Source organism: Eptesicus fuscus, chromosome 19 (genome assembly GCF_027574615.1).
Source record: "Eptesicus fuscus isolate TK198812 chromosome 19, DD_ASM_mEF_20220401, whole genome shotgun sequence".
Taxonomy (NCBI): domain Eukaryota; kingdom Metazoa; phylum Chordata; class Mammalia; order Chiroptera; family Vespertilionidae; genus Eptesicus; species Eptesicus fuscus.
The window spans coordinates 52,731,416-52,756,054 of NC_072491.1; the positions used below are offsets into that span (position 1 = coordinate 52,731,416).

General features: G+C 60.3%; 1 protein-coding gene across 2 annotated transcripts in view; it reads right to left on the reverse strand.

The window, feature by feature from the left end:
• Nucleotides 1-24,639, reverse strand: part of WWP1 (WW domain containing E3 ubiquitin protein ligase 1) — an 83,737-nt gene that overhangs the window by 2,828 nt on the left and 56,270 nt on the right. For both annotated transcript variants that reach the window (XM_054708705.1, XM_028137576.2), the window contains 14 exons: nucleotides 23,433-23,778; nucleotides 20,861-20,956; nucleotides 19,499-19,673; nucleotides 15,233-15,287; nucleotides 15,065-15,149; nucleotides 14,829-14,957; nucleotides 12,460-12,535; nucleotides 12,296-12,367; nucleotides 10,747-10,835; nucleotides 8,027-8,186; nucleotides 6,290-6,423; nucleotides 6,065-6,205; nucleotides 3,693-3,813; nucleotides 1,416-1,520 (listed from right to left, as the gene is read on the reverse strand). In XM_054708705.1, the coding sequence (XP_054564680.1) occupies nucleotides 1,416-1,520; nucleotides 3,693-3,813; nucleotides 6,065-6,205; nucleotides 6,290-6,423; nucleotides 8,027-8,186; nucleotides 10,747-10,835; nucleotides 12,296-12,367; nucleotides 12,460-12,535; nucleotides 14,829-14,957; nucleotides 15,065-15,149; nucleotides 15,233-15,287; nucleotides 19,499-19,673; nucleotides 20,861-20,956; nucleotides 23,433-23,778 (1,784 nt within the window). The remainder of the gene's footprint in view (nucleotides 1-1,415; nucleotides 1,521-3,692; nucleotides 3,814-6,064; nucleotides 6,206-6,289; nucleotides 6,424-8,026; nucleotides 8,187-10,746; nucleotides 10,836-12,295; nucleotides 12,368-12,459; nucleotides 12,536-14,828; nucleotides 14,958-15,064; nucleotides 15,150-15,232; nucleotides 15,288-19,498; nucleotides 19,674-20,860; nucleotides 20,957-23,432; nucleotides 23,779-24,639) is intronic.

The window sequence follows — 24,639 nt, forward strand, 5'->3', positions numbered from 1 at the left end:
GTCCTGCCGCACAGCGCCACGTGCTGCTGGGGAGTGAGCCCTCAATCCCGGGAGGCGGTCCTTCCCTTAGCCTCCCCACCGCACTTGCCCGGAGACAAGGCCCAGAGGCAAAGTGATGTGTCCTGCTCCCGCGCCAGAAGGGACAGGAGGAACCTCTGAACCAGGCCCTGCCGGCCCGAACAGCTTCCTCCCAGCACCGCTCCCCCGGTGCCCTGTGGACTGGACACCCACAGCGCGTGTCCTAGGGGATCTGTTCACCAACCACAGCAGCGAGGGGCGGCCACCCTCTGAGCTGGTCTCGGCAGAGGCGGCGGGAGCAGACGCGTGTCTGTCAGGCGGGCTGAGCGTGTGCCAATCCGCCTGCACGTGGCCGTGCACAGCTGTGCGGCTCACCCGCTGTGAGCTGCTCTGGCGTAAACCTCGCCACTGTCCCCAACACCAGCCCCACCCAGTACCAGTCTCGGGCCTTAGGGAGGCCTGGGCTCAGCTCCTCAGGCTTAGACACGTGCAAACCGACGGGCTGGGATAAGCTGAGGGACAGGAGGAGGGTCCCCTGGCATTCAGGGCAGGGGTCACAGGTGGCAAGGGGAGCTCAGCGGCTTGCTCCCATCCCCCGAGGCTCCTCTGCATGGAGGGTCCTCTGAGCCACCACCACCACCCTCCCCCCAGGCTCTGCACACTGTCCCAGTGTCCGTCCCCCTGCACTGAGGAGTGGCTCCAGGGCAGAGCACCGAGAAGGGACACGTTAGTTCATTTGCTCGGCCCCTTCCCCACACCCTCAGGGTCACCTCTGCCCCAGGGCGCCAGTCACGCTGCAACAACTGCTCTGGGAGGTGCCACTTTGCACAACAAAACAGATCTCAGACCCATTTCTGGAAGTGTCACATCTGCAAAGGATTCAGCAGTAAACGTGACTCAATCCTTAGGACAGCCTTTCTCTAGTGAGACCAGCCCAGTCAGCCAGGGCCCGGGGAGTCTGACGGGGGCTCTGTGAAGTCTGTCCGGGTGCAGACATTTTATATTTTGAAAGACACACAAAACAAAAGCCTATTCTCAAGATCAGTACGTGGGACGTGGACGCCCGGAACTGTGGACAGAGGGGAAGAGGCCCCTGCCCTGTGGGTCCTGTAACTCCGAGCACACGTCACCTCGTGTCACCTAAGTGTCCCCTTAGACTGTGTCATAAAAACACACCTCCCCCTGCACTCAGCACCTGGAGGAGACTCTGAAGTTGCTGGACCTGTGACTCACTCCCTGACACTCCTTAAAGGAGATGCACTCATTCTCACCCAGGACACGGCCAGCGAGCTTGGCCGCGTGTTCGCATCGGTCACGTCTGAAGCAAGCTGCAGCTTAACCTGCTGTCTCACCCGGCGGCATCCCGAGCCCTGTCCTGGGAGAGTGAAAGCGGTTACCTGCCAGAACCAGATGATCTGCTTGCTGTTGCGGGTGTAGTGCCGGTACACGGTGTTGCGCTGCCAGTCGGCCAGGTCCACCTCCTGCATGCCGCACAGCATCACCTGGGGGCGAGGCGCATTTTACCCCGCAGCATCTGCACTAGCTTCTCCATGCTACTGAACCCAGCAACTTCAAGACAACAATCAGCTAGGCTAAGGGCACCTCCTCTACTGCAAACACCCAAAACGAGGGGCCCAAGTTATTGATGAGTTTCTAATAAATTTCTGCTTCTTTCTTTTTAAAAATGTATGCTCTTATTTCCTTCCACACAGTTACTCATTTATGCCGGCAGACAAGGAAGCAGAGGGTGCTAGGGCTGGGGAGCGGGAGTGTGGAGGTGGTGAGTGGGCGTCGGTTTTCCAGGATGGAAGTCTGGCCATCTGCTGTGTACTACTGTGAGCGCGGGAACACCGAGCCAGTGGCCGAGCTGGTTGTTTGAGTATGTGCCGGAAGGCTTCCAACAAGTCTAAGTGCAGCTGAGGCGGCTAGGAACTCATGGCTTTCAAATCTGATCCTTGGCCCTCCCGAAGGCCTTTCTTCCCAGCTCGAGGCCCGTCAGTGGGCGTGACGTGAAGGAGAGCCGAGGCTCCCTCTGTCCTTCACTTCCGGCAGGGCGGGGGCTGAGGGCTGGGTGCAAGTCTCAGCTGTGTCCCTAACCCTTGTTGGGTCTTGGATGAGACATCATCACTTCCTTCCTGTGCAAAGCATTGGCCAAGATGAACTTCACACGACTCTGCTGGCTGAGATTCAACAGTTCTTTCGGGGGCAAGTGGGACTCAAGTTCCTTCTTGCTCTTGGTGCGGCCATTTAGGGAAGGTCTGGAGGGGACCACGCTCGGAGATTTGCTTTGGGTAAGAGATCCGTGACTACATGAATGAAATCAACCTCTTTAGGTACCAGGCTCAGAAATTTGGCTTGTCATCCCTGAATGTATCCGGCAGTCCTAAGCAGGCTGTATTTACTTATTCTTTACTAGAGGCCCGCTGCACGAAATTTGTGCACCTGGGTGGGGGGGGAGGGACTGGTGTGTGTGTCCCTCAGCCCAGCCTGCACCCTCTCCAAACTGGGACATCCCTCTCACAATCTGGGACTGCTGGCTCCCAACTGCTCATCTGCCTGCCTGCCTGATTGCCCCTAACCGCTTCTGCCTGCCAGCCTGATCACCCCCTAACCACTCCCCTGCCAGCCTGATCGACACCTAACTGCTCCCCTGCCGGCCTGGTTGCCCCTAACTGCCCTCCCCTGTGGCCTGGACCCCCAACTACCCTCCCCTGCCAGCCTGGTAGCCCCCAACTGTCCTCCCTTGCCGGCCTGATCGCCCCCAACTGCCCTCCCTTGCAGGCCTGGTCCCTCCCAACTGTCCTCCCCTGCTGGTCTCCCACAACTGCTGTCCCCTGCTGGCCATCTTGTGTCCACATGGGGGCAGCCATCTTGTGTGTTGGAGTGATGGTCAATTTGCATATTACCTCTTTATTATACAGGATGGCTGGGGTCATCTTGTTCAGTACTATTCTTTACACAGAAGACAGCAAACAGCAAATACAGCTGTCCTGTGGTGTGGCCATGCAGAGAACACAGAAGGGGTGCCTCTTTCAAACAGGATGTGTAAGGAATACCTCACAGAAAGGGCCACTGGAACAGTGACTGCGGGAGGTCTGCGTGTCTGACAGCAGCAGTCCAGCGACAAAGAGAATGCAAAGGCTCGAAGACACCCAGGCCTCGGCCTGTTTAAGGGACGGCACGGAGAACTGTGGGGAGATACCTGACTGGAGAAGTTGTTCTGACAAAGTCTGGTATGCAGCTGATACAGACAACTCCTACAGCCCTCGCCATTGGCTCAGTGGACAGAGCACTGGCCTGGGGACTGAAGGGTCCCGGGTTCGATTCCGGTCAAGGGCACATGCCTGGGTTGCAGGCTTGAGGCAGCCGATCAATGATTCTTTCTCATCATTGATGTTTCTAGGTATCTCTCCCTCTCTGAAATCAATAAAAAAACAATAAAACCTGACGGTTGGGCAACTCGCTCCTAAGCCAGGCCTTCAGGAGGCCCCACGAGGCACACGCTGCGCTGGGAGGCCCCTCGGTCTGGCTGCTGACTGCCCAGGCCGTCGGCGGGGGAGCCGGAGACCCGGGCAGGCCGCCTCGGGCAGGCGCGGCCGGCTGTGCCGCAGGACCTAGAACCGGTGGCAGCCAGCAGCCTCCCCGTCCCCTAGGACACAATCCCGGAGCCCCACCTCCAGCTCCTTCTCATCGAAGTACTGCAGCCACTGCAGCGGCACCACCTCGTTGAAGCCGTCCAGGAAGGCCTGCGTCTGCTCCTGCACGCCGCGCGAGAAGCGCCACTCCGTCATTAGGCTGCGGAGAGACGGGTCAGACGGGCCACTGTGTGGGGGAGGCTTAGACCACCACTTCGAGAAGGCTGCCTTTTCTAAATACACCGTCTACACTCCACACGTGTGTTCACGTGTAGTTTTTGAGGTAACACGTGTCCACTTGAGGACATCAGGCCCAGCACACGTGCAGCTGTAAAGGGTGCTTTTCAGGCGGCATGGGGGGGTGGGGGAGGATTTAAGGTGTGGCCACCAGAGGGCCCCTCCTCCTGACAGCCCTCCACAGGGACAGCAGGGCATGTGCTGGACAGACGGGCGTGTCCCTGTTAGAAAGGGCTCCACGGGTTTCCCGGAGAGCCTGAGGGTCCGGAACATTCAGAGGAGACACGGGAAGAAGGAACAGAGCCTGGAGGAGGCAGGGGCTGTGGAGGGAGGCAGGAGAGGAGCACACCCGCAGGGCAGGAAGCAGCGTGGCCCCACTTCTCACCTCCCCTGCCTGCAGGAGGAAGGGCTGACCTGTTTCCAAGGCAACCTTTCAGCTGCCTCCAAACTTCCCTTCCTCTGTGACTAGGCCCTCAGCTCTGCCCAGCTGCGCCCACGGGCTCCGATGACGCTCCGAGGCCAAGCACAGGGACAGCAGTTGCCTCGGGGGGTGCCCGCTGAGGAAGGGAGTGACCTGGGGCAGGCGGAGGAGGCACAGGACCTTAACGACCGACCGCCCGCAGGGTCAGAAGAGAGCCCAGGGCAAGTCCACTCCAGTCCTGGACCAGGAACTCCCCGGGGGAAGCTCCTCGGGGACGGAGCAGCAGGGCTGGGCTTGCGCCTACGCGCTGGCCTGCCGGGGCCGAGCTGGACCCGATCGGAGTGACACCGAGGAATGCAGCGTGGACGACGACTTCCCTTGCGATCGGAAAGCGAGGCAGCCCTGGCCAGGGGCCCCGTTAGATGAGCGTCATCCCATGCACCACAACGCTGCGGGTTCGATCCTGGCCAGGGCACATGCCCAGGTCGTGGTTTGGATCCCATCGGGGCACACACAGGAGGCAGTCGGTCAATGTTTCTCTCTCCCTCTCCCTTTCTCTCTCAAATCAATAAAAACCTATCCCCGGGTGAGGATTAGGAAAAAGCGAGTTAACCTAGCTCTCTGAGGTAGAAAAAGCAAGCTACAGAATAATGTGTATTCTATGATCCCATTTTGGAAACAATTATAAAAAGCAAAAATGGCCTGGCAGGCGGCCCTGGCCAAGCATCAACATATGAACCAGGAGGTCAGGTTTGATTCCCGATCAGGGCACATGCCGGCTGTGGGCTCCATCCCCAGTGGGGGCGTGCAGAAGGCAGCTGGTCAATGATTGTCTCTCATCACTGATGTGTCTGTCTCTCTTCCTCTCTGAAATCAATACAAATAAAAATATATACTGAAAAAGGAAAACCAAACATGAGGAATCTAAAAGGAAGACACCGAGAATCCGAGTCCGGAAGGAGGGACTCGCAGCAGGCCCAGGCGGCGGCAGAGGGGAAGTGAGAAGAGCACTGGTCGTGGGCCAGGAGGGTGCAGGGGCCGGGCCATCCGGCCTGTGAGCTGCTTTTGTACAGCGTGTGAGCTACCAGTCTTTCCGTTTTTAATTTAAAAAATGGTGACGACTTTGAGTAGAATAATAGTCCATGATTTGAAGTGAAGAAAGCCAGCTGCCATGCGCACTCAGGGTCGCCTGCCTCCTGCCCAGGCTGCCTGAGCGCCCCAGGGCCGCCGTGGCGGGCGGGCTGTGGGCTCAGCCTGCAGAGTCAGGGGCCGTTGTTCCTGGGAAAGTCTAAGTTCACCGGCTGCAAATGGAACCAGGCCCCGGGGGTCGGCGAGGCCTCGCACAGAACATGGGCCCGGGAGCTGAGGCCTTGAGAGCAGCTGGAAGGAAGAAGCTGGGACAGAAGCTGCGGTGGGACGTGGCACAGGGGAGGGAGGGCAGCACCGGGGGGAGTTGTGGGGTCAGAGTTCAGGAGGACAGCCTGAAACGGCGCGGGAGCACCTGACAGGACAGAGAGCGAGGGCAGGTGAGATGCCCCGGGAGATGAGCGAGCCCTGCTCGTCAGTCAGGGCGGCCACGTCACCCCCCGCCCCAAAGCCTCGCTCTCCGGTGGGGAGGGACACAGGAGGCGGGAGTGACTGCAGGGCGGAACTCGAGGCCAGCTGAGTGCCTGCTGGTGCCACGGAGAGAGGGAAGGAAAGCGGGTGCAGACAGGGTGAGGGCCGGCGCGGTCGGGTGCTGTGGGCGCCTCACCCGATGTACTCGTCCTTGTTGTCCTCCGTCACCAGGATGCTGGCACCGCCCGGCTTCAGGTCATGTGAGGTCACCTTCCCCAGGATCTCCATGTCCACGGAAAAGTACATTTCTAAGCCACATTCTTCAATGTCGTTGTCTCTGGGTGGGAAACATACGTACACTCTGACTCACAAGACAGACCAACTGGTTTCCAGAAAGTGCCGTCATGAGATAACCTCCAACCTTATCCAGATGAGGGAGTTATAGAACTCAGGGTCGATGGATTCCAGATCCTTAGTGGTCAGCTTTTTGCTCAGCATGCGCTTGTAGAAGGGCAGGGAGAAGCCGGTGTCAATGAACTTCCCGTGGAAAAGCGCCTGCCGGGAACAAAGCGCTTACTGAAGGTTCGCAATGGCTCCCCCTGAGCCCCAAGGCCGCACGGCTCAGCTGCCCCTCCTGCGAGCTTCCGAGGGGGACGAGGCCCCCCCACTGACGTACTTTCTAAGCCAGGGCGCCCGGCCCTGCTCTCCCCACTGTGCTGGGGGGCTCAGGGCTCCCGGCACATCCTGCCTTCCCCGCTCGGCGCCCCCGCACGTGGCTGTGGCCCAGCTGTCTGGGCTCAGAGCCGGTCAGAACCCGACCCAGGTCCTGCGGGTCCCGGCACCACGCGGGGAGCTGCCCGAGCAGGCTCTCGGCCCTTTCAGGGACTGGACCTCAGCGAGCCCGCTCCGCACCTGCCAGGGCTGCTGGGAGGGCGGTCCCCGCGACTCCTTAGTCGCCTCGGTCAGTGCACCCCACCTGCACCCGGCTCGGAACCTGTGGCAGTCACAGCAGCGACCTCCGCCCGGGCCCTGAGCCCCAGGACTGCCGCCTTTTCTCACCTTAGACGCCACACCTTCAAACCCCACGCCTGGGAACCCAGCTCAGCCTCCCGCCCGGGCCGGCGGGAACAGGCCAGAATGGTGCCTGGCACGCGCCTGGGTCCTGCCCACAGCCTGTGTGTGTGTGTGTGTCGGGGGGGCCTGCTGCCTGGGACACAGCCTCCGCCAGGGTCCCACAGTCACGCCCAGCTCTGCAAGGCTCCTCTGCGCTCCCGAGCCCTGCGGTCTCTCCTCCTCGCTCTGCACCATCAGCAGCAGCAGAGGGATGCTGGCACCCCTCATTCTCTGCCCACATCCGTCTGGCACTGCCTCTCTGACCCTCGCAGCACATTTCCTGGCCCGTCGGCTCTCTCGCGGGCTCACTGGCCACCACGCGCCCTGCTCGACCTGCCGCGCAGCCCTCAGCACTGACGGGGGACAATCCTCCCTCTCCGTTTCCTGTCACCAGTCCCATGGGACTCGGCCCCTCCTCCTCGCTCTTCCTGGTTCCTTCTCAGCTCGTCTCCCTGACACAGGTCCTTGGGCTTCCACCGGCCACACCTGCGCCCTGGTTGTGCACGCAGCCTCCCCTCGCTGCCCCTCCCTGCCATTGTCTCCCGCTACCTGTTCACCCCTGGAGTCCACCGGTGTCTGAACCCAGCAAACCAAACCGAATCTGATGCCCCAGCTCCCAGGCTTGCTCTTGCCAGGACCCCGCCACCTTAGGAAGCCTCACGTACACCCTCCCTCCTCCCCACAGGCCGCTCGGCCTCCCGGCCCCACACCGTCCGCTTGCCTGGTGCCCCGCCCCCCAACCACAGGCTCTTGACCCAGCAGCTAAGTCTGTGCAGCAAAATCGAGGCCAGACTGTGTGCCCTGGATCCCGACACGCCCCTGCTCACCCTCAGCCGGGCTCCCACCGCACCCACACTGCTGGGCGCCGGCCAGGCCGCCAGCCAGGCCACGGGGTCAGAACTGCACCCGGAGCCCTGCCCTGCGCTCCCTCTGCCCTGAAGGTGGTGCTACAAGCCGTGCTCGGATGAGCAGACACAACCGAGGACAGCACATGCCATTGCTGCCTCTGAAGCAGCGTTTCAGCGACTGAGTCCGCGAGGCTCACCATGGCGATGAAGCGGCCGATGAAGCAGAAGTAGGAGAGGTGGTCCGGGTTGATGGTGGACGCGGGGTTGATCTGCAGGCAGTAGTTGTTCTTGCCCGCGTACTCGAACAAGCAGTACATGGGGTTCAGGACTTCGTGGGAGAGCAAGAAAAACCATTCCCTGGGGAGACAAGGCGAGTCGCTGCCAGCGTCCACCGCACGAGGGCCTGAAGCACTCCCAGCACGCAGTGCGGCCAGCCGCTGCTCGGGTGCCCGCCCAGCTCCGCCTCGGCCGAGCCCTGTTCCCTCCGGCCGCTCAGACCCACCCTCAGCAGCTTGGAGTTCTTTTCAGCAGAAGACCTGCCGCTACCAGACCGTCAGTTCCCGACAGGAGGCCACCTCCGTGGACAGCCTGTGTGACCCTCACTCCACAATGCAGGGCAGGGCCTATGCCGACCCTGATCGCAGCCTGGCTGCCGGGACATTAGTTTACTGCCGATGCATTAAAATGGAACTAAAATTAAAGGCAGACTCTTTAAGTGTGATAAGCATTCTCTAACTTATTACTGCCTATGTTGCCTCATTTATAGGAGTCTAATAGGTGAAATGCAGCTACATAAAAGATTAATAATTTATATGACAAAGTAAGCTCAATTTCTTCTAAAGCAGCTCCAACCGCAGTGGCTGGTGAGTGGGCACAGGGGGCCACAACCCCCACACCCCCCTGTATCCCTCATCGAAGTTTTATCCGTTTAAAGAACAATGATTTCTGGGCACATAATCCGTCCTCTGACAGGCAGAGCGGGCCCGGGCGTGAGTGCCCAACATGATCCCCACAGCCTCTGAGTCAGCCACTCGAGGCCACGTGAGGACGGCAGACCATGGGTCTAGTGCTTTTAAAAAAGAAGCCTGAAATCTTGATTCTTAAGCATAATCTAGTAATTTTCTTAATGTTGTCAAGCAATTTTAAAAATTTAAAATAAAAATGGGAGCTACCCCGATGCAGGCTAGACCCAGCCTGGCAGCCCGTTGACAAATGTTTTTAGGACCGAGAAGGAGTCCCAGACCAAATCAGCTAAGAAGTGACAGGAGCCACTTCCTACAGCTAAATCCAGTCCCCTCACCAACCGCGCCCATGACTTCCTGCTGCGCCCCGAGGGGGAGGGGCCGGGCCAAGCCGAGAAGGGCTGGGCCCAGAGCAGCCAGGTCCCGCTGCTGCATGTCACCGTCAGCAAACACAGCTGGAGAACAGGGCCTCCACCCGGAGCCGGCGTCTGGCACCGGCCTGGCTGCACAGGGGAAGAGGGAGACTTGCTAGAGCTGCATAAGCACACCCTCCTCCCGCCAACACAGGACACAGAGCTGAAAACGGTGAGCGTGGACAGCCAGCAGAGCCGAGAAGGGAATCACCGCAGCAGCGGCAGCAGGGGCCGGTGGGAGCACCAAGACACACGGGAAAGCACAAGAGAAAGAGCCGAGGCCAGAGGAGACCCCCCCCGCCCCCCAGGACTGGCGTTCCTGAGGAAAACGGACACGGACCCGGAAAGGATTCGAGCACACAACAGAGAAAACGTCCCTGCGTTAAGGGAGAGCTTGCTACGCTCCTGACACCACCTTCGTCTATAAAACCGCAACCATGACATCAAAGACCGCCAGGACAGGACTAAACCGTGTCCTCGGAGGGCCCGCGTGGCAGCCTCACCTCCACGCCCGAGGACAGGAGGCGCCCACACGGCCTTCGTGCGAGCAGTCTACATCGGCCAAGCTGCCGTCTGTGCACCAGGCAGCAGAACACACCTTCTGAACATGGCAGGGAGCGGCCACCTTGTGAGCTCTGAATGAGCCAAAGCAACACAGCAACCCACACAAGGAGTTCAGAGGAGCTGCCTGCCTGCAGTAACACTGTCCGAGCGTCAAACTACACCCAACCAGTTGAGGTAAAGAGGCTCAGACGACGCTGTGAAAACCACCCGACTTCATTTCCGAGATGCGCCTCCCTCTTCAGTGTCTGAGCGTTCCCGACGTTGGGAAACACATAGACATGATACGGACACTTACTCCGATAGGCAGTGTTTCTTTTTCAAAAAACCTTAAAACGAGAAAATACGCTAATTCAACCGAAGCTGATGCCCGCCCCCCCCTCCCCCGCTGTGCCAGGTGGTCCTGGCCCCGTGAACATGTGGTCAGAAAGGGAGTTGTCTCTATGAGAGCAAGTTTAATTCTTCGGAAAGACTTCATGAAAGCATTTTGCTAAAAACTAAATTACTGTCAAACTAGGTGTGCGGGACAAACACTGAAAGGATTTCCCAACCACAGCTCCCCCAGTGTCTCCTGTGCACAGTACAGCGAGGGAGTGTGGACAGCTGAACCCTCAACAGGACTCCGACCGGATTAACAAACGAACAAACAGGCGCCTCACCGGGGACGCCATGGGACGGCCTTGCGTGCTGCCCGGGAGTGACGGCGCCTGCGCGGGCAGGCTGCAGGAGAGCTGGCTCCACGGGACGAGAAGGTGTCCACAATGTAAAACACACGCACACATGCACAGCACACGCAGACACACATGTACACGTGGCGGAGAAATGAGGTCACGAGAGCAATACTCGTGGTTACCTCTAGAATTGTGTACCTATTTTAATTTTGATTTTTAAAATAATACTGCTATTAAAAACACAGCTTTTCAAGAACACACCCATTGCATAAATGGAGACACACTATTAAAAGCAGATGCTTTATCTTACCTCGCTAAACCACCATAATCAAGTCCTTCTTCTCCTCTAAATATTACATAGAGTCGCCTCCTCAGGTCATAGGGTTTTAATGCCATAATCTACAAGAAACAGGACATTGAAACACAAACACGTAGCACAAGTTTCTTCTAAAAACAATGCAACATGCCCTGACCGGTGTGGCTCAGTGGATAGAGCGTCGGCCTGCGGACTCAAGGGTCCCAGGTTCGATTCCGGTCAAGGGCATGTACCCTGGTTGTGGGCACATCCCCAGTAGGAGGTGTGCAGGAGGCAGCTGATCGATGTTTCTCTCTCATTGATGTTTCTAACTCTCTATCCCTCTCCCTTCCTCTCTGTAAAAAATCAATAAACTATATTTAAAAAACAAACAAAAACCCCAAAACAATGCAACGTAAATTTCATCTGTATTTTCAAAGCAACACCCTTCCTTATGTCACACAGCAGCGCCCTGCACTGGCAGACCAAGCGGCGGGCTCGAGGGTGGCTCAGCTCTCCCCTCGGTGTCCCCGCCCCTCGCGCTGACCTTGCTCTACCCTGGGTCAGCGCCTCTTGAAGGCTGGAGACTCTTCCTCCCTCACCCCCCAACCCCCCCAGGCCATAGGAGGGGAGGAGCCACTGAGGGAGAAGCCGAGCCCCTGCTGGGTCCTGCGCCCACTCCACTTCCCAGGAGGAGGGCGGCTGGAGCAGGAGGGCGTGTGAGACGCATGCACCTCGGCGAGTCTTCCTGACCACCGCCAGCCGCCAGCCGCCTGCGTGACCCCTGCTGCCCCAGGGAATAGGCTTTCCTTCTGCAGAGCGGTGAGCTGTCCCACGTCAGAACCCGAGCCGCGGCGGCACATCCAACAGGCCACGCCCGTCCCGGCGAGCCCAGAGCACAGGCAGCCCCTGCACACGGAGGCACACTCCCCTCCGCCTCTGCTGAGCGGTTCCCGGCTGGGGCAGCTGCGGGAGAGCCCTGCCCCGCACAGCGAGCGGTCAGAGCGCGGGGGAGGCACCTGACGCCCAGGCCCGGGCCCTGGCAGGAGGTGGGGCACAGGACGGACTTACGTGAGGAGCTCTCCACCTCACCACAGAAAGAGAGCTGTCAAGACACGGCTTCACCCATAAATGTGTGGAGCAGACACGTTACCCCACTTCCCCGCCCACCACGTGCTGGCTGCGCACCTGCTGTGTACGCGCCGGCCCCAGGGGCAGTGCAGCCCGCCCGGCAGGAGCCAGGCCGCAGGGAGCAGGGCGTTCACACGGACGGGCGAGGGTTAGGACAGGCGTATGCCAACGACTGCGGAGCTTCACCTCGTCCACTTTAACTGGGTAGGATGACCAAGACCTTGGCTAGTGAGTGAGGTCTCAGCTAAGTGTCAACATGTCCCTCGTTCCAGGTTCCAGAACCGCCGCGGCTCCCCCTGCCACCTCGCCCGCCCCGTCCGGTGGAGGGTGCGTGGGGCGAGTGAAATGCCCGCCAGCTGCCTTCTGCATGGCGAGTGTCTGAAGCCTCTGTCCCACAGGGCCAGGCCTGCTGGGGCTTCCGACGGAGCCTTACCTGCTGGAAGGAATCTTCGAACAGCGTCTGCCGGGACACGTTGATCTTTACGTGACTGGGGAGCGCGTTGGACTAAAAACAAAAACAAAAACACCGCGGGGTCCCGTGAGCTCGGAAGAGCGCTGCGCGGAGGACCGCCCGGCGGGGACCCTCAGCCCTCGTACCTGGCACAGGTACCGGAAGTGAGCCAGCTTCCACCGAAAGCTGCGCTCGTACGCGATCTGAGGGCCGCCCTTGGTTCTGGAGGGAGAGCGGCGGCGTCAGCGAGGCAGGAGGCACCGGGCCTCGTGGGCCGGGAGGGCACGCGCCAGCTTGCTGGGCCCGCAGAGGCTCGGGCGGCAGGACCCCGACCGCACACGGACCGAGGCTGCGCGGGGACCAGGCTCTGTAGAGACGCGGTTAGTGCAACACCCACACCCACGCAGACCGGTGACCTTAACCCTGAGGGACAGAGGACCTGGACAGAGGGACGGGGGCACTTCTGCATCTGAACCCAGAGCCGAGACGAAAACAGACGTTAAGCCCAGCCCGATGGGAGCCCGGGCCGGGCGGCTCAGGGGCCAGGGAGCGAGGGCGAGCGGGCAGCAGTGAGCCTGAGACCAGCACGCAGGGCTTTCGCCGCCTGCCCGAGGGGGCACTTGGGACAGAGGGAGCCCTCGTGCAGCCGGGTCCAAGGGCGTTCACTCTGCACACGGACGGCCCCTCCTGGACAGGGGGCGCGCCGGGCGCTGAGCACACAGGGCCGCTCCCGTGGAGCTGACAGGGGACGGGGAGCTGCGTGCGTTTCCAGGGGGCGGGAAGGGCAGGAGGGAGCCGAGCGTCTCCTGCTGAGAAGCCTCTGACCCCAGACACAAGGCACGGCTGCGGGGACAGAGGGCTCAGGTGTCGCAGGGCAGCTGCGTGCGGTGGCCTGAGGGGTCTGGGAGCAGGAGCTGCAGGTGTGATGGACGGAGGGTCAGGGAAGGACAGAGGACTCCGGACTCCGAGGTGCCGGCCCACACACCCCCATGCAGCGCAGTCAGCACCCCGGAGGACAGGCGCTACGGGCATGTCGCAGCAGCTGAGCAGAGGCAGCAAAACGCAGTGAGGTGGAGGTGTGTGAGGCGTCAGCACGCGTGCTTTTGGGAAGCAGGGCAGTGGGAGAGGCGGCGAGAGGAGGAGTGCGGCCCCCGCCGTTAGGAGGGGAGGAGGCCAGAGCCAGCGGAGGACTGGAGGCCAGGGTGGCGCAGGGACCCAGGACGTTCAGTCCCACCTGCTCCTGCCTACGACACGTGCTGGGTCAAGCGCTCTGGGAGTCCTGAGACAGGACACGGCCTGACCACACGGGCAGCAGGGTGCCCTCAGCAAGTTCAGGGGCAGGGGCGTCCCAGAGTCGGTCTAGACCGAGATGAGAAGCAGCAATACACAGACAACTTCCGGTCCTTTTCCTTGAAAGAGCAGCAATAAAAACTAATGTTTCCTGAGTGGGGTGTAAGGTGAGGAGCTGTGGGTCTTGTTTTGTTTTTAATCCAGGAGAAGGCAGAGCTGACGAGAACAACTTGGAAGAGGCGGAAAGCCAGAAAGCCGGTGCCGTGGCACAGGAGGGGGGCGCTGCGGGCACCTGAGCGGGAGGAGGGCGCTGCGGGCACCGGGCGGGAGGAGGGCACCTGAGCGGGAGGAGGGTGCTGCGGGCACCGGGCGGGAGGAGGGAGCTGCGGGCACCCGGGCGGGAGGAGGGCACCTGAGCGGGAGGAGGGCGCTGCGGACACCGGGCGGGAGGGGGCGCTGCGGGCACCGGGCGGGAGGAGGGAGCTGCGGGCACCGGGCGGGAGGAGGGCACCTGAGCGGGAGGAGGGCGCTGCGGGGCACCGGGCGGGAGGAGGGCGCTGCGGGGCACCGGGCGGGAGGAGGGAGCTGCGGGCACCGGGCGGGAGGAGGGCACCTGAGCGGGAGGAGGGCGCTGCGGGCACCGGGCGGGAGGAGGGTGCTGCGGGGCACCGAGCGGGAGGAGGGCGCGCCCCCCAGCAGAAGAGCAGGGACAGGTCCCTGGCAGGGTCGGGAGGGAAGACAATCCTGTGATGGTAGGAATCTGCTAAAGGCCTGTCATGGCGGCTCCTGTTCTGGGTGATGAGAAGCCCTCACTCCCAGAAGGAAGAAGGAGGCGTCTGGCACCTGGCGCCTGCCTCTCAGATGCCTCATCTGCAGGATTCAGTCCTGCTGAGCATCTCCCCCGAGGTCAAGGTCGCAGCACTGACGAGGCAGGGACAGGGGACAGACTGCCTGGTTCTGAAACCAGCCCGGCCTGCCTGACTGCCCGAGCCCGGCTCCTGGGCCCCGTCTGCCCCTGGAAGAGGGAGGCCGGCCTGCCGGTCGGAAACCAAGCTGCCGCCTGCCCCGCGCGGAGCGATGCTGTGGCTGCTGTGCGGCAGGAAGGACGTGGGCACAGCCACCTGGGGCGCTGCTCAGTGGGTTCTTGGTCCAGGCGAGGCGGGAGGCTGAGCCAGCCTGCCCTGCGCCCCAGGAAACAGCAGGAAGAGCCCGCGGCCTCACTCACACAGACGACTTCCCGTTGCGTGGGTCTTTGAAGGTCGTGGTTCGGGTGTTGTGGTCCACGAAGTACCGCACGCCTTCCCGCGTGTACCTGATCTCCCAGCCCTCTGGCAGGGGCTCTTCGTTCTGTAAGCTGAAAGACAGGGACCATCAGGCGACCCTCCTGGCACTGAGGGCATGGCTCAAGGGTCACCCGGTTCTAGCCACAGAGGACGGAGGCCAGGCTGGGATACGACGTACCCTTGAGTTCTTGGGTCTTCCCATTGCGTGGTTTTTGTGTTATGATTCACGAAGTAAACTCTGTCTGTTGAATCTACTCTTTTTTCTAAAAACAGAGTGAACATAGCATTTAATAACCACTTCAATATACACCTTGCAGATATTTTTACCGACAACTCGTGAGCTTACCCCAGCCTGGCGGCAAAGGCCCGTACGGGTCGCTTTCTGCAGCCAACACCGAAGCCTGGCGGGAGAGAAATGACAGCAGGGTCTTCACCCGGAGGCGGAGATGGCCAGGCACTGGCGGGGCCACGCTTCCAGCCCTTCCCTGAAGCCTGCCGGGACGGCCGTGAACGCAGCCAGGCAGGACTCGGGGCGCTGAAAGGCCGTGGCTTAGGGGTTCCCGGCTCGGACTTTCCTCAAGGACTCGGCACTGCTTGCCCCGCCCTCCCGTGGCCAGAGGCACCGGAGGAGATGGCGCACCAGGGCCGTCGGGTTTGTTAAAAAACAGACCGACTGCCAGTTATCTTTAAAACAAGGGCCAGCAGGCCCCGGTGTCATCATTGTGCAAACAAACTACCCGAACATTCTCTCTCTCAGACTCTCACATACATAACACGCTTACGCTTCCCCTCAGGACAGCCAGGAACGTGTTCTACAGGAAACGTGACATCCCCCCGTCAGTGTGAAAAGGACAAACGTGGAATCGTGACCGGAGAAGCCGTTTCCCAGTGACGGCGCGCGCGTCCTGGCAAACACGTGGGCGCTCCAAGCAGGCGCTGCCACATGTGCTCGGTGCCCCTCTCAGCACACGGCTCCGTGGGGAGCGCCGAGCGGCTCCGAGCTCTCCATCCCGGCCCCGAGCAGCAGGGATGGTGGGATGGCCACTGGCCAAGGAGGGGTGGGCAAAGGCCGCCGGGAGCCTCCCTTCCACGTAAAAGAGCGAGCGCTTGCTAGAGAGCCATCTCCCTTCCACATTGTGGCCCTCTCAGTCCTTCTGTCCTCCTTCCTCGACTGGGGAAGTAAGGCCCAGGGCAGCAGTGACACAGGATGAAGGTGAGGAGCAGGGAGCCAGGGGTCAGGAGCCGAACTCCATGGGGGGAGGAGCCAGGGGTGAGGAGGTGGACTCCATAGGGGGGGGCGAGGAGCCAGGGGGGAGGAGCAGGGACTCCATGGGGGGAGAGCCAGGGGGGAGGAGCAGGGACTCCATGGGAGGAGAGCCAGGGGGGAGGAGCAGGGACTCCATGGGAGGAGAGCCAGGGGGGAGGAGCAGGGACCCCATGGGAGGAGAGCCAGGGGGGAGGAGCAGGGACTCCATGGGGGGAGAGCCAGGGGGGAGGAGCAGGGACTCCATGGGGGGAAGGAGTCAGGGGGAAGGAGCAGGGACTCCATGGGGGGAAGGAGTCAGGGGGAAGGAGCAGGGACCCCATGGCGGGGGAGGAGCCAGGGGTGAGGAGGTGGACTCCATAGGGGGGGGGAGGAGCTAGGGGGGAGGAGCAGGGACTCCATGGGAGGAGAGCCAGGGGTGAGGAGGTGGACTCCATAGGGGGGGTGAGGAGCTAGGGGGGAGGAGCAGGGACTCCATGGGAGGGGAGCCAGGGGGGAGGAGCAGGGACCCCATGGCGGGGGAGGAGCCAGGGGTGAGGAGCAGGACTCCATAGGGGGAAGGAGCAGGGACCCCATGGCGAGGGAGGAGCCAGGGGTGAGGAGGTGGACTCCATCGGGGGGGCGAGGAGCCAGGGGGGAGGAGCAGGGACCCCATGGGAGGGGAGCCAGGGGGGAGGAGCAGGGACCCCATGGGAGGAGAGCCAGGGGGAAGGAGCAGGGACCCCATGGGAGGAGAGCCAGGGGGGAGGAGCAGGGACCCCATGGGAGGAGAGCCAGGGGGGAGGAGCAGGGACCCCATGGGAGGAGAGCCAGGGGGGAGGAGCAGGGACCCCATGGCGAGGGAGGAGCCAGGGGTGAGGAGGTGGACTCCATAGGGGGGGCGAGGAGCCAGGGGGGAGGAGCAGGGACTCCATGGGAGGAGAGCCAGGGGGGAGGAGCAGGGACTCCATGGGGGGAGGAGCGAAGGGGGAGGAGCAGGGACTCCATGGGAGGAGAGCCAGGGGGGAGGAGCAGGGACCCCATGGGAGGGGAGCCAGGGGGGAGGAGCAGGGACCCCATGGGAGGAGAGCCAGGGGGGAGGAGCAGGGACTCCATGGGAGGAGAGCCAGGGGGGAGGAGCAGGGACCCCATGGGAGGGGAGCCAGGGGGGAGGAGCAGGGACCCCATGGCGGGCGAGGAGCCAGGGGGGAGGAGCAGGGACTCCATGGGAGGGGAGCCAGGGGGGAGGAGCAGGGACCCCATGGGAGGAGAGCCAGGGGGGAGGAGCAGGGACTCCATGGGAGGGGAGCCAGGGGGAAGGAGCAGGGACCCCATGGCGGGGGAGGAGCCAGGGTGAGGAGGTGGACTCCATAGGGGGGGGCGAGGAGCCAGGGGGGAGGAGCAGGGACTCCATGGGGGGAGGAGCGAAGGGGGAGGAGCAGGGACTCCATGGGAGGAGAGCCAGGGGGGAGGAGCAGGGACTCCATGGGAGGAGAGCCAGGGGGGAGGAGCAGGGACTCCATGGGGGGAGGAGCGAAGGGGGAGGAGCAGGGACTCCATGGGAGGAGAGCCAGGGGGGAGGAGCAGGGACTCCATGGGGGGAGGAGCGAAGGGGGAGGAGCAGGACTCGGTAGGGAGGGAGGAGCCACGGCACAGAGCCAGAACGGACGGCAGGAAGAGCCAGTGAGGACCGGCCTGGGCTCCTCAGACTTGGCCTTGTACCTGCACAGCCAGCCTCCGTCCGTTCCCGGGCCTGTCACGGGCAGGGGCGCAGTTCTGGTGACACCTGTTACCTGAGGCAGCCTGCCCCCCTGGTGCTCCTGTGACACCGCGTCCCACCAAACGCAGACACACACACACCACCTCTGGTTCCTACAGTCAGACGACACGTCAGCACACACCCGACCCCGTCCCAGGCCCGCTGCCGTGGCAGGAGTGGCCCACGCCCCGGCTCCAGAGCCCAGGAGAGCGGCCCTGCATGGCCCGGTCGGCTCTGGACGAGGCTGGAGGCTGACGGCCAAGTTTTCCGTCCAGTCTTTCCTACTTCCTGTCCATCACCAGCCTCTAGATTTGGTGTTTAAGTTGCCTCAAAACACTATCTAGAGATGCCCAGTACTTAAAATTTACATTTTCTACTTCCTATGACCAAACCCATTTAACAAAGATTTTTTAGTTTATTTTTTTACTCCTATGAATGTTTGCTTATGGCAATAAATAAATCACCAAATTTTCAGGTACATTAGAGTTTGGGGACAAAAGTATCCCCAACCCCAGGAATATCTCTGGTGGGCCAGAGAGAGCCCAGGGCTGTTTCAGAACCTGGCAATGGACCAGAGGAGCTTGCGTAGGGCGAGGCTGGCCTTGAGTGAAACCAGGAGCTCCATGCTCTTATTTAAAGCCAGCAAAATGATCATAAGGAAAGGCAAAAGGCTTGTATGCATGCATATAAGCATAAACAATGGACGCAAAACTCTGGGGGGAGGGCATGTGTGGGTGTGGGGTGTGGGGTAATAGTAAGATATGTACACATATAATACCTCAATAAAAATATTAAAAAAAAAAAAAAAAAAAGGAAAGGCAAAAGGCTGGGAATTTGTAAAGACATAGTATTTTATGAAGAAACTAGAGGCCCAGTACACAAAATTCGTGCATGGGAGTGGGGGATCCCCTCAGCCCAGCCTGCACCTTCTCCAATCCGAGACCCCTTGGGGGATGTCCAACTGCCGGTTTCGGCCCGATCCCTGGGAGTCAGACATCCCTCTCACAATCCTGGACCGCTGGCTCCTAATCGCTCACCTGCCTGCCTGCCTGGTTGCCCCTAACTAACCCCCCTGCTGGCCTGGTCACCCCTAACTGTCCAACCCACCGGCCTGGTCACTCCTACCTCCCTCCCTCTGCTGGCCTGGTCACCCCCAACTGCCCCCCCGCCAGCCTGGTCTCCCCACACAGCTTGCTGTTCAGTCGTTTGGTCACCCCTCACTGCCCGCCCTGCCGGCCTGATCGCCCATCAGCCCTCTGTTCAGTCATTTGGTCATCCCTCACTAACCTCCCTGCCGACCTGGTCACCCTATGCAGCCTGTTCGTTTGTCCATTTAGTTGTTTTGGTTGCGGTGGTCACTTAGGCTGTTATATATATAGATTGCATTTATGAAGCTACCACTGAAGAAAGACAAACACTGAGTCTGTAAGTTATGTTAGTAAGCTGGAGTTTTTAAAAATGGCTCCAAGTGGTTATGTGTATCAGAAACACTTTGTCAAAGGTCGAATCCTTAGTGCCCTCTAACTGGGCAGAAGAGAGCATGGCAGGAGGGAAGGCGGTAGAATGGAAGGAGGTAGGAGGGCGGGCGGGCGGCGGCCTGGGCTGCTCACCGAGTAGAGGTAGCGCTGGTTGAACTGCTGCAGGGCGCCCTGCAGCTGGCTGCGCTGAGACTGCCACTGCTCGAAGTCCCGCACGGACTCCAGGGTCGGCCGCTGCCACGTGGTGGTCCTGGTGTTGTGGTCCACGTAGTACACCCGGCCCCGGTCGTCCACTCTTCTCTCCCAGCTACCCCCGGACAGCAACAACGAAAACAGACAGAGCCTCTCAGCAGAAGCACTGGGAAGCAGGCATTTAATACTAATGATGTAACGATCAAGTCCAAGCCATGATGAAGTAACTTGAAAGCAATGTAAACGACATTCCTCAGAGAAACTACTGACATGTGACGTGCTATTTATTTTAGATAAACACCTCCCGTGATTTCTAAGCACGGCCTCAAAAAGGGGCCACGGACTGAACTGTCCCGGGATCAAGGCCCTTTTCTGGGAAGCGCTCACCTACTGAGTGCTGACTGCACCTGGCAACCGCCCACGGCCACTGCCACAGCAGGACGTGAACGCCAGGCTTTTGGGAGCTCTCGGCCCACCGACCTGCACCGACCTGCGTGCGCTGCAGACATGCCTTCCACCTACCAAGCTCTCAGGTGCAGCTCAGCACGAACCCGTCCAATTACAGCCTCAGTGTCCGACACCCCGACGCTCCTTCCAGGGACCCGCATGGAGCCATGTGCACTCCCTCCTGGTCCCTCAGATGAGAATGCCCTTCCCCATCTGCACACATGGACACACCCGTCCCCAGGTCACCTGCAACCCGCTGTGGGCACTAATTATAGGACGATCTCGAATCCTCGCAGCAACCAGTCTCACACAAAGAGCACTGCTGGCCGTGAGCTTTTGGGACGGGGATGCGCTTTGTACTGGTGGACAGAGCTCCCAGCAGCGAAGACGAGGAGGGGAAATGCAGGCTGTAGGCCGAGTGTGGGCACTGACTAGCACCCGAGCTGGCCAGCGGGCGGCGTGCTCACGAGATGAGACAGAAAACCAAGGACGGGGGCATGAATGTGAATGGCCTTTGGGGACGGGGCGACAGAAATGTCTAGGATGCCCACCGCACGTGATGCAGGCACTGTGACCACCTCTGGGCCATCAATGGGAGCCACACCCCTACCTGCCAGTAAACCCCACGAGTAACGGAGTTCGGATCACTATCTACGAGAACATTCCTTAAACCGTTAGGCAGGGACTGACATCAGACCCTCAGTGACTCATGCCAGTGTTTGACAATCTCGTAGGAAGCCCTCCAAGCCAACGAAAGGAAACAATTCGCAGAATGAGAGTCAAGTTCTGTCGCAGGAAGTAAACGTGAAGGCAGGTGTGTGAACAACACCTGGAGATGGCAAGCTGCCACCTTACCCTGGGGGTAAAGGCTGTGGCCTCTCCCACGTGGTCGTTCGAGTGTTATGATCCACGTAATAGGTTCTCCCGTGAGGGTCTTTCCTCTGCTCCCACCTTGAAAAAACGCAAAAATTTAAGTAAGAGACAACAAATGAGACAATCTGAAACATGACTCCCCGTATAACCAAGGAATTACAGGTTTCACTTTAAAAGTCTAAATATATATCATATTGTTATTTCTTTTCTCATTAGTGCTTTTCTTAAGTTCTTACATTTTTCCTTTCTCATTAACACTATAATTACAGTCAGCAGAAGACAGAATATGTAATGTTTTTATTTTTATTTTTTATTTACTTTTTAGGTATATATATTTTTATTGATTTCAGAGAGGAAGGGAGAGGGAGAGAGAGATAGAAACATCAATGATGAGAATCATTGATTGGCTGCCTCCTGCATGCCCCCTACTGGGGATGGAGCCCACAACCCAGGCATGTGCCCTTGACCAGAATCGACCCTTCAGTCCACAAGCTGGTGCTCTATCCACTGAGCCAAACCGGCTAGGGCAGAATATGTAATGTTTTTAAAAAGACACTGATTGACAGAGTTCCAAATCATCAGAGGAGACATTTAATCAAGGGCAGAGGAACTTTCAGTCTAATAGCAAGCCCGAGGCACAAATGTCAGGGAAGTGACAGCTAGTTTTGCCTGCGATTTCAAAACCACACATCTGAAAGCTGCCAGCAGGTGCCGCCTGCAGAAGCTGGGGCCCTGCTCCCTGCGGGCCTCCCTCCCTGGGCACCAGGGTCACCTCTGGGCACAGCTGTCCCGCTCTGGCCTGGGGGGAGCCGGAAAGTCTGCAGACACCCCACTGTGTCTTCCCTGTTCCACTCGACACTCTACTCCCCATCTCACGCTCTCCTCTGTGCTCCCTGCTTCTTCCTCTCCAGTCTTTCCGTAATGCTATAGAAGAAACATTTTAAACATCTTACCTAATAATAGACAAACATGTAAATTGACCGTACTTCCGCTATGCCACCAGCCAATCAGGAGTGATGTGCAAATTAACCCCACAAAGATGGCGGTTAATTTGCATACTCAGCCACCGAGTGACGGGGGCGGGAGGCTTGCCAGGCATTCTGCCCCACCCCTGGTCTCTCAGGGCCTCTGGCAGCGTGGGAAGGAGGGGCCGGAGTAGAAAAGGCGGCTCCCGGAGCAGAAAGAGGCGGCTCTGGGGCCTGAGCAAAAAGGGGCTGGGCCAGAGTGGGAAGGCGGTGCCGGCAGCCAGGGAAAGGAAAGCCCATTCTAGCACGAATCTTTGTGCATCGGGCTTCTAGTACAAAATAAAGACCTGGCATTCCTGAGTTGAACATGCTTATTTTCAATAGAAAGAATAGAAAGTATTTTTGTCTTAAACACAAGGATCCAGTTAAGTTTGATTTCTTTTTGATTAGGGACGCCTCGCTGATTTCCCCATGCAGCGCCCACACTTACTGACGCTGCTCCCTGACAAGTGCACAGGCACACACACATGCACACACTCTAACACTCGCCCTCCTCCCAGCTGCCGCACACACAGGCGGGCAGGGCCCTTCCTCACGTGACTCTGGAGACCCTCCTGGCAGCTGAGCCAGGAGCAGGCCTGCCTCCCGCCCCTCCTCCTTGTCCTCACTAACTGCTCTTAGAGCTGCTTGGCTCGGAGCCTCTAGCATGAACGGGTCCATGCCTCTGTGTTTGTGAGAATCTGGGGCCTGGGGCTGCCAAGGAAGGGCATGGGCAGAAACTCGGTGAGCCCAGGGGTCCCCGCGGTGCGCTGGACAGAAGTCAGGGGCCCCCGCGGTGCGCTGGACAGAAGTCAGGGGCCCCCGCGGAGCGCTGGACAGAAGTCAGGGGCCCCCGCGGAGCGCTGGACAGAAGTCAGGGGCCCCCGCGGTGCGCTGGACAGAAGTCAGGGGCCCCCGCGGAGCGCTGGACAGAAGTCAGGGGCCGCCTCCAGCTTTGTGCGTGGCCTCTGAGCAGGCGATGCCGCTCGGAGCAGCTGAGACCTGCTTGCCCCTTTCTAGCCTCTGGCCCCAAATTCTCACAAACACAGAGGCACGGACCCGTTCATGCTAGAGCCTCCGAGCCAAGCAGCCCTAAGAGCAGCTGTAACGACACGGGAGGGAGACACCAGGTGGAGGCAGCCTCTTCCCCGCAGTCATGCCGTGGGAGATGCAGAGGATCAAAAACCACGGGGCAGCCGTGAGAACGGATCTGGAGCTGACCACCGTCAGTGCTGGGTGACCCCCCAACTCAGGACTCAGAGGAAAGGCTGCTTGTTCTGGAGCTGGGGTGCAGGGGCGGACCGCAGAGGCTGCAGGGACGAGGCCGCGCTGGGGTAGCCACGGTCACGCTCAGGAAAAGGGACTCCAAGCAGAGGGTCAGGAGGGCCTGCCAGGCGACACAGCTGCCCCTCCGCCCTCTGCCCGCGCTTCGGGGAGGGGGCTGTGTCTCTGACCCGCCAGGCGCTCGCCCTGCACACACTAACAGCCGGACTCACTCCTGCAGAGCCATCCCCGGGAAGCCTGACACTCGGGAAGGGAAGGGGACGTACCCTGAAGGCAGGCTTTCTGGGCTGGAGCTCCTCCCGGCCTCCACGCTCCCACCTGGCTGCCGCAACTTGGCTGCTTCCGAGGCCGAGCTGCTTCCAGCGGCAGAGGCCGCAGCGTCCAGGTTGCAGGTCCCGGCCCCGGGTGCCACGCCATCGCCATCGCCATCGCCATCTGGGAGGACGCCGCCATTGCGCTCGGAGGGCAGCGGCGCTTCTGGACCCGGGGCCTCCTCACCAGTGGGTCCAGGGCCAGGGGAGGCCCGGGCACTGTCCTCAGGGCCCCCCGCCTGCCCCGGGGCAGGCGCGTCCTCCGGTGGGGCCGGTGCCTGCGAGGACGACTCTCCATTAGCTGCAAAGGCAATGAACAGGCCACGTGACTCCGAGGACGGGGAGAGCCCAGCGCACACAGGGGGCCGCAGGGACTGACGAAAATAAAATACGACAGACTCCATCTTTTGTTGCTCACATTTTGGAGATAAAAAAGTACTTATACAGAAAAAACCGTAAGGAAAGAGAAACCAACGTTAGGATAACAAAGATTTTTCCTCCAAATGATCATTCTGAAAGTCTGCATGGGTATCAATACTTTGGGATGACTTTGGCTGCAGACGGTGGCTGGCAGGTGCGGGAGGGCGCGGGGCACTGACTCAGCCAGTGCTGCAGGGACTGCCCAGTGGTTGGGCCCCACCCCCAGTTCCAGAGACCCAGCCCAGCACTGGGTCCATTTCAACCCCAGGACCTGGAAGAGGAAGTCTAATAAAAACTGGAAGGAGAACAGACAGCTGAACAAAACTGATGAGAAGATCACACACCACGGCTCTGACACAGGAGGGCCCAAGAAGACTGGGTGCCAGGCCGGCCTGCAGACAGAAGTGGGGTGAGCGGGCCCCCAGCGGTCAGACCTAAGTGCACGTCGGCAGGTCGGTGGGTCCCGCGCCAGGTGTGGGAGAGAACGGCTTTGGAGAAGACACAGGCAGCGCAGGACGAGGAACAGCCCTCAAAGGCAGTGTTTTGAGACAGGACGTGCCAGAGACCCCCCTGCTCTCCCCCCCACCCCCGCCCGTGCTTTCAGGAGCCACCTCCTCGGTGTGTGCTCCTCAGCGGTGAGCCCTCATGTCCACACAAGAAAAGGCGGCAGCATCTTCCCAGCAGAACAAGGTGAAATGGGAACCCGAGCAATGGTGCCCAGAACAAGAACTGCCCGGGCCTG